This window comes from Trichechus manatus, unplaced genomic scaffold (assembly GCF_000243295.1).
Source record: "Trichechus manatus latirostris isolate Lorelei unplaced genomic scaffold, TriManLat1.0 scaffold00035, whole genome shotgun sequence".
Lineage (NCBI taxonomy): Eukaryota > Metazoa > Chordata > Mammalia > Sirenia > Trichechidae > Trichechus > Trichechus manatus.
The window spans coordinates 9,704,230-9,713,308 of record NW_004443971.1 but is presented as its reverse complement, the minus strand read 5'-3'; the positions used below and the strand labels follow the sequence as shown (position 1 = coordinate 9,713,308).

Genomic DNA, 9,079 nt, shown 5'->3' with positions numbered 1-9,079 from the left:
CCATCACCATCGCCCGGAGCCATCACCATTGCCCCGAGCCTTCACCATGCCCTGCGCTGAGCCATCACCATTGCCCCGAGCCATCACCATCGCCCGGAGCCATCACCATTGCCCCGAGCCCCTGAGGGCTCGACTTCTGCAGATTGCATCACCCAGGCTCCCTTGCTGGCTGCTTCCAACTGGGTTTGTTCAATGGGAGGCACCAGGAGGAGATCACAGGGCAGAGCACAGATAGATCAGGTATTTTGTTCTCGATCCCTCCATGTTTTCTGGCAGCGGCTTATCCTTTTCGAGGGCAGTGGGAGGGCTCTCATGGGGCTCTCGTAACACCGTTTCCTCCCCCTGACTCCTCAGGACTCGAGGCTTCCCACTGTTGCTAGTCTCTGGGTACCTCAACATCTCTCTCTTTTTTTTCCCCCAATATCTCTTGTTGGTCCCTTAACCCTGCTCCCACCTCTGTGAACAGTCCCTTCATTAAAGTCTTGAACTATCTGAGCTGGATTCTCTTGCCTGCTGGAATCCTGAATGATACAGAAAAACCAGTTAAAAGCAGTTGCCATCAAGATGATTCTGATTCATGGCGACTCCAATGTGCCACAGTAGAACTGTATTGCTCCACAGGGTTTTCAATGGCTGATTTTTCAGAAAGAGATCTCCAGGCCTTTCTTCTGAGGCACCTCTGGGTGCGTTCAAACCTCCAACCTTTTGGTTAGCAGCTGGGTGTGTTAACCTTTTGCACCAACCAGGGCTCCAGATACCCAAAAACCAACCAAACTCAAACTCATTGCCATTGAGTCAATTCTAACACATAGTGACCCTATAGGACAGAATAGAACTGCCCCATAGGGTTTCCAAGGCTAAAAACTTTACAGAAGCAGGTGACCACATCTTTCTCCTGTCGAGCCGCTGGTGGGTTCAAACTGCCGGACCTCCCGGTTAGCAGCTGAGCACTTTAATCACTGCACCACCAGGGCTCCTTAGATATAGGGAACAACCCCCTAAATCTTCTTCCCCTGCCTCTCTCCTTCCCCTCTGGCAGCTGAGGTCAAGATCTCACCATTAATCACCGGTGTGAAGACAGCCATCCCTGCAAAGTTGGGGTCTGAGACAGTCTTGTCCAAGATGAGGCCTCCCACACTACAGACACAAAGACAAGGTGACACCATTGAGAGGCTCTTCTCTGGTCTCTGGGGTGAGGGGCACAGGCCCACTTGGCCTTGGGGAGGAGGGGAGATAAAGTGGGTCCCAGGAGTCCCCTTTCCTTTGCCAGAACCAGCTGCTAGTTCTAACACTCTGACTTGGCAGTGCCCCAGAGACACTGGTAGTTCTAACACTCTGACTTGGCAGTGCCCCAGAGCCACTGCTAGTTCAGTTAAGGCAGCCTCTTCCTGTACCCACCCCCCAAGCTGGCTTGAGGAGCCGCTGCAGAGCTACCTGCCACGAGGACCCCTGTTGTTTTGCCTGCTCAGCATTTATTTCCTCTTCTGGTGACAGCACTGGGCTCTTCCTTAGGGAACCACCTCTCTCAGACTCAGTCATTACGGTTTAGGGACACTGCTTCAATGCTGGCTAGGTCCCTGGACCACTCAGTCAAAGCACTGCATCCCTAAGGCCATAGTGATTGGTTCAGGATAGACATGTGACATAGTCACAGCCAATGAAGCTCTATTCTGGGACTGTGTGGCACTGCTGGGGAAAAGAATCTCTCTCTCTCCCCCCACTGGAGTAAGAAAAGCATCAACCTGGAAATGCCTGCAGACCATCATGGAGAAAAGCACAGCTGAGAGATGGAGCAGACTGGGGCCCTGATGATCTTGTTTCATCCCTGGAACCCAGCTGTGCCTTCTCAGTTCTGTAAGCCAGCACATTCCCTTTTTGAATCAAACCCATCTCAAGTGGTTTCTGTCACTTGCAACAGAAGGACATGTGATTGAAGTCATTTCTAGGGTTAGAGCCACACCCCCTCTCTTTAGGGCTTAAAAGGGAGACTGTGGTGGAGTGGGAGCATGGTGGGAGTGCGTGCCTAGGCCCAGAGCCTACCTGCTGATGGCCATGGCAATGATGACAGGCTCCCAGCCAGAGTACAACACCTCCCTTGTGGCTGGGCTCCGCCGGGCCAGCACCACCCAGACAGGCAGCAGGGCCACGAAGAAGGCACACACCGGAGGGTAGATGTATCGCCAGTACTCTGAGACAGCAGAGACCAGAGGGGAGGTGAGCACTGTGCCCCTCACCCCAGCCTCCCTCTGGCCTGCTCAGTCTGCACCTGTCGTCCCCACAGATGAACAGCAACACCACAGTAAATACCCATAAACATATTACTTTGTTTGATCTACCCAGCCGGTAGGCAGGGCCAGCCCTTCCATTTTATAGATAAGAAAACAGGTAGAGAGCTGCCCAGGTACTGAACTAAATTAGGGACAGATGTCAGACTCTAGCTGTCTTGATTCTGATCCCAGAAATCACTATCTCCCATCCCCCTTCTTTACTTCGCAAACAGATTCCGGCCTTAGTTCCTTTCCTTTGCTCTTTTTACCTTCCTCCTCCAAGAACAGCCCAAATCTACAGGACCAGGAAGGACTATACTCCTCAGACACTCTCCTCCAGCCTGCAACCGCTGCCTGCACAAATTGGATCAGGAGCTATTACGAGCTCCGTTCAAATGGAATGATTAAGAACACAGAAGTAAGTACTGCTTGCACATTTGCAAGACCACTACCATCACTCGATCCCCCCGAGGGGCCCACCCTACCACAACCTCAGGGCCTTAGCCTCACCCAGCTCCAGGTAGAGTCCCCAGCTGATGCCTGAGAGGAGCGCCAAGGTGATGAGGTCGCCCAGGCTGGCAGCAATAGGGGTGGCCACGTTGTCTGGGTTGATCCCAATCTTACGAGAGCCAATGATGACACCGATCATGATCATACCTGGTGAGCAGGGGGAGGGGGACCAGCAGATGAGAAGAGAAAAAGAGGTATCGATAAACAAAAAGGGAGAGTGGATGGCCACGAAAGATGCTCAACATTATTAGCCATTAGAGAGATGCAAACCAAAACTATAGTTGCCTGCAGTGAGATACCATCTCCCCCCTATTAGAATGCCAAGGATCAAAAAGATAGTAAACAATAGGTGTTGGTGAGGTTGTGGAGAAACTGGACCCTAATCCATAGCTGTTGGGAATATAGATGGTGCAGCCACTGTGGAAAACAGTTTGGCGGTTCCTCAAAAAGTTGAACATAGAATTACCAGAAATCCCAGTCCAAAGTATACACCCAGAAAAAGTGAAGGCAGGAACGCAGGCAGGAATGCAAACAGAAGCCTGTACACCAATGTTCATTGCGGCACTGTTCACAATAGCCAAAAGGTGGAAACAACCGAAATGTCCATCCAAGGATGAATGGATAAACAAAACGTGGCATATCCATACAATGGAATACTACCCAGCCATGAAGAGCAATGAAGTCCTGGTGCACGCCACAACATGGATGAACCTTCAGGACATTATGCTGAGCGAAATTAAATCAGTTGAAAAAGGACAAACATTGGATGATCTCACATGAAATACGCAAATACATAAAAAAACCAAAGATTATTTGTGGTTCTCCAGGGTGGAAAGGAGCAGGAGAGGGGAGGTTCTGCCTTGAGTTTACGTTACAGGTGGTGGAATGACTCGGAAAAGGATAGTGAGAACGGTTACACAGCTTGAAGCAGGTATTCAGTGTCACTGAATTGTACATGTAGAAACTGCTGAGCTGGTATATTTTTTACTATGCATATTTTCACACAAGAAAATTAAAAAAAAAAAAAAAAAAAGAGGGGAGCAAGGAGGCGCCCGGCTTAGCGGACACCCGTGTGCAGCCCTCCCTCCTCCTCCTCTGCCGACACCTCCCTTCCTTACCCAGTACCAGGGAGGCGATGAAGGCCGTGGCCACGCTGCTGGCACACAGCAGGAAGGCATGCGGGATGCTGAAGTGACCATCAGGGATCCAGCCAAAGACAACGGCTGCGATGGACGCCAGGAAGCCCACCACTGTGGCCTGCACCTGAGAAGAGCCCAGGACCAGAGAGTTTCTTAGCTGAGGTCACTGAGCACTTAGCTGGACCTCTTCCTGGCCCCCCAGCAGCCCCAGGAGGCAGGCGGGGCTGGACTGTCCAAGTCCTCACAGGCTGGAATGATGTCTTTATTTATTTAGTTTCTCACCAGACACTAGTATGGGGCAGTGCACACTGCAGGAGCCCAGTACGCGTTACTGGCAGAATGAGTGTTCTCTGGGGACTGGGCTGACGCTCAAACAGAGCCAGAGACTTCAGTTCAGAGTCAAGACCTGGGACTCAAGGGAGAAGACTCCCAGTCCAGAACTCGTGTGGCCTCTTGGGGAGATGGGACAACAGTGGTAGAGGACACTTCTGCACTCCTGAGTCTGCTCCTGTAGCCGGGATCTGTGGGGACTCTTGGCCCCCTCACCACTTGGAGCAGAGCAGTGGCATGGGAGATGCTGGGGCCCACCCCATGCCGGCTGTTTTTCCTGGATAACCTAGAGTTACTCTGGGAGAAGCCAGCTCAGCAGGATGCTGGAGTTTCACTCAGGAGCAGCTGGGCGGGCCTGAGCCTTTCAGAGATTCCTGACTTAAGGTGGACTCGGCCCACCCTCTCGGGCCCCTGCTCTCTCACCTGGATGAGGGCCATGTTCCCGGTGATCATCCGCCAGAGCTCCTTGGGTGTGTCCATGTGCCCGATGTTGGCCTGGGAGAGGGAGGCAGGGGACTGAAGCTCCAGGCCGGGCAGGGCCTGCAGCTCCACCATTGGGTCCCTGCCTGGATCAGGAGGCAGTGCATGTGGCCCAGGACTCGGACTGGGACATGACCACCAGGGAAAGGGAATCAGGACCAGGGAGACTGGGTAAGAAGGAAGGAGCTAAAGAGTGCTCAGCTCCTGCAGCTGGGGCTGGGGAGGGGGCTCCCAAGGCAGCCTCCTCCTTCTGCCTTGCTTATCTGGGCAGTCCATTCCTGCAGGGGTCAGAGTGACCCTACGCCTGGCTCTGAAGCAGCTCACCACCCCAGGGAAGGAAAGGTCAGCTGCTGGTGCAGGACTGAAGCTGTAAGAGTGTTTGGGAGGAGTGAGGTGGTGTGGCCAGGGCTAGGACAAGCTGGAGTGGGCTAGCCTGCTTGCCACTTCCCTCTGCTGCCTCCTCCAGGCGCTTGGCCATGCAGGGACATCCCTGACACCTGCTTGCCTGAGTTTTATCACCCCCACCTCCCACCCCGTGGCCCTGTATCTGGTTCAGGCTGTGAACCGTCAAGGCTGAGTGGCGGTGGGAGGGAGGAGCGATGAACGTTAGCAGCCCCTCCCTGTCTACTCCCTGAAGAAGAGCATGCTCTCTCAGGGGAAAGGGACGTGGATGGGAGGGAGGCTGGGCAGCCTGGCTCTGCTCCTGCCCAGCTGCAGAGCGGGGCTGGAGATCAGAGGAGGCCCCCAACTGTGCGGGTGGAGGGGCCAGCATGGTGCCTGCCTGTCAAAGCTGCACAAACAGTCACGAGGCGGTTGTGAAGCAGGAGTCCAGGGACGCCTGGGACAGCCAGAAACCAAGTATGGGACCAGTCTGGGTGGGGAGCCCCTTCCAGGAAGCAGGACACCTGGCCCAGGATCCCCTATACCTGCCCAGCCAGCCCCTCCCTTCCCACTCTAGCCTGGTGCTCCAGACCTGGCAGTCGAGAAAGGCCTGTAGCTGTCCCCAAGTCTGGCTCTGTGCCACCCAGGTCTTCTCTGGGCCCCCACCCCCAGCCAGGGCACTCACTGCGGTGGAGAGCCTCGATGCCAGGGTCATCTCTAGGTTCCCCTTGAGCCCCAGCAGCGCAGGCACCAGGATGAAGACCTCTGTCACCTTCTGGAAGACTTCCCAGTGCTACAAGGTGAAAACAGAGTCCAGGAATTTCAGTGTCCAGAGGCTGGCACTGAGGTTGGAAAGGCAGCCTGGGATCGGGGCTTGGGAAGGAAATGGGATCAGCGGGCAGCAGGCACACCAGGTACCTTTCCTCCAAGAACCCTGGAGCCAAACCAAGTCCACGGTTCTCCTAACAATGCAGCCCCCATTCCTGCCACCCAGAACAGGGGAGCCAGAGGGGTCTCTCAATCTGGAGACCCCAAGTCTGGCTCTACTTCCTCTGCCTGCTTCCCTGGGGGAGAGGATGGTGAGGAGCTGCTCCGCCGAGCCACCCCAGGCTGGCTCACACCCCACAACTCCACTGCGATCCCCCCTCAAATCGCAATCCCCGACCCCCTTTGCCTTTAGTCCAGTTTCGCTGCAGCCTCAGCCTTGGGTGGTGTTGTCTCAGCTGTTGAGAGCTGGGCTCCACGGGGCTGGGGCTGAGGAGATTAGAGAGTTTGTTTGGTTTCTATCGCCAAGGGCTTTGGGCCTCAGCCACAGCAGCTCTCCTTCTGAACAGGCTCTGAGTTATGACTGTAGCCCCCAAACCTCTGAAGGCTGGTCTGTAAGAGGGTTTGTATTCCTCCTCGGGAGCCATCCCACTGACTTCCCCAGTCTCTCAGAGAGGAGAAGCAAGTGTGCCCCTGTGGATCTAGCACTGGACTGAGAGTTGGGGGATATGGGTTCTAGTCTTGAGACAATTGAGCCTGGCTCTCCTACCTGCTGCTTCAGCTAATATCTATTAAGTACTGACTATGAGCTCGGCCGGAGTCCCTGGGAGGTACAAATGATTAACATGCTTGGCTGCTAACCAAAAGGTTGGTGGTTAGAGTCCACTCAGGGTCAGGCCCTGGAAGAAAGGTCTGGCGATCTACTTCTGAAAAACCAGCCATTGAAAACCGTATGGAGCACAGTTCTGCTCTGACACACATGGGGTCGCCATGAGTTGGAATCAACTCAACAGCAACTGGTAAATGCGCTAGGCTAATGCTTTACATGTATTTTCTTATTTAATCTTCTCAACAACCCTATGACCTAGGGGCTATTTTTTGTCCCCATTTTCTAAAAGAGGAAACAGGTTCAGAGAGTAATATAACAGTTAATGCTAAGGGGGGAAAGTCCAGGAGCTGGGATTGGCTATTTAGAAATCCACTTTAGCTGAAACTAAGGACTTGCAAAAAAGAGGCTGGCATTGCGTCTCCCTCCTGGGCCTGATGGGGCAACACCAAGTTTCTTTTATTTGCCTTAAGAAACGGAAGGCCTCCACATTTGGAGAGGAAGGAGGGGGTGATGACTGGGCGGATGTAGGAAGGTTGGCAGGGCACCTTGGTCTAGGAGGCAAGGTGCTGTCACGGGCAAGGGCACTGGACTGAGAGACTTGGGTGTCCTGCTAGAGACCATGGTGAAGGGCCTCATGCTACTCCCCAACAGGCCTCCCCACACAGACCAGCTGGGAGGACAATAGGCAAGTTACAGGGGCCTCAATTTCCTGACAATTCAGGGGCCAGATGAGATGGCCTCTAAAGGCCATTCTAGCACCGACATTATAGTTGAAAGATGAGCAAGGATACTGGAGGGGGCTAGGGTCAGGACTAGAGACTGGGGTGGCTGGACACTGGGGGGTGGCAGTAAACTATAAAGCAAACCAGGTGCCACTGAGTCAGAACTGACTCATGGTGACCCACGTGTGTCAGGGTAGAACTGTGCTCCGTAGGGTTTTAATGGTTGATTTTTTGGAAGCAGATCACCAGGTCTTTCTTCTGATGCACCTCTGGGTGAACCCAAACCTGCCATGTTTCCATTAGCAGCTGAGCACATTAACCATCTGTACCCAAGGACCTATCTTTTCCTAGATTTTTAGATTTCTCTTTGAAGGTGGAGGGGAAGCTCCTAAGGGGACTCTGGGGAAGGGCTCATTTCACCATGGCTAGGGCACACCCTTCTCTGAGCTCCTGGCCCAGCCCCTCACAGGTGGAGGGGACAGGACTCTCCTTAGGGAAGCCCCTCTCTGGGGACTAAGAAGGGGGCGAGACTCCCTCATCCTCAGCCCCACCTCAGCCACAGCTGCTAACCGTTCATGGCACCCAAAGGAAGAGCCAGCCTCTTCCAAACGCTGGAGGGATATGAATCTTTTTGTTCACAGGGCCCCCAGAGAGAAGGCAGTCCCCATGAGGCAAGGGGTGCAGAAGCCGCCCTATCTGCCCTGGAGGAACTCGGGGGCTGGTACTCTTGGCTGAGACCGCTACAGACCCCTGGGATTTCAGCTGCCTGCAGTCTCTCTGCTTCATCTCCTCCTTCCTCCCTCACGCCAGACACACAGCTCCAGAGAGGAGAGGGACTCCCCTCATGAGGAAGGCTGACTGTGGACTCTCAAAGCTGCTCTCAGAACAGGGCCTCACTCCCATCCTCAGTGCAAACCACCTGCCTCTCCTGCTTCCAGGCCACTAGCTCAGTGGAAGAATAGTTCTCCAGGCAGGTGTACGTGGTGTGCATGGACTGACAGCATGAGAAAGCCTGGAAGGAAAGGCTTCAAGCACAGGCAAGAAAGATTTTCTGAATTGTTTGCAATGATATTGTAGCGGCTAAGTGTCCAGTCGGTTCCGACTCACAGCGAGCCTGTGTACACCAGGACGAAACACTGCCGGGTGCTGTGCCATTGTTGCCGTCAGTATATCTATTGCCTGAATTTAATGTTATTTTTTAAAAAAATGGATAAAGTTCAGTGAAGTTCCTCCAGTTGCTACTATAAGCACCCCAAATCTGTCCATCACTTCCAAGCCTCCACACAACCTCTCTTTTCAGCTACATGAGGACCGAGAACGTATGGAGTTTTAGTGGTGATAAGATCAGTGATACACAGGCCAGGGGGAGAGGCAAGGAGAGCAAGCAGCCACAGTAACAGCCCCTTCAAACCCTCACAGAATACAGCCTGGAACCTCACACAGAGGTGGCGCTTGGGTAAGGGGCAGCTGATTCCTACAAACATGCTTTTTCATCCACAAGACCGTCTCAAAGATGCAGCTCAGGCAGGGAAGACACACACACACACACAGACACAGACACACAGACACAGACACACACACACAGACACACACAGACACACAGACACACAGACACACAGACACAGACACATACAGACACAGACACACACACACACA

General features: G+C 53.6%; 1 protein-coding gene across 1 annotated transcript in view; it reads right to left on the bottom strand.

The window, feature by feature from the left end:
• Positions 1 to 9,079, bottom strand: part of SLC41A1 (solute carrier family 41 member 1) — a 25,634-nt gene that overhangs the window by 8,162 nt on the left and 8,393 nt on the right. Inside the window, exons 3-8 of the mRNA XM_004375219.3 lie at positions 5,793 to 5,900; positions 4,670 to 4,741; positions 3,896 to 4,040; positions 2,778 to 2,924; positions 2,041 to 2,188; positions 1,058 to 1,137 (exon numbers count right to left, since the gene is read on the bottom strand). Coding sequence (XP_004375276.1) covers positions 1,058 to 1,137; positions 2,041 to 2,188; positions 2,778 to 2,924; positions 3,896 to 4,040; positions 4,670 to 4,741; positions 5,793 to 5,900 — 700 coding nt within the window. The remainder of the gene's footprint in view (positions 1 to 1,057; positions 1,138 to 2,040; positions 2,189 to 2,777; positions 2,925 to 3,895; positions 4,041 to 4,669; positions 4,742 to 5,792; positions 5,901 to 9,079) is intronic.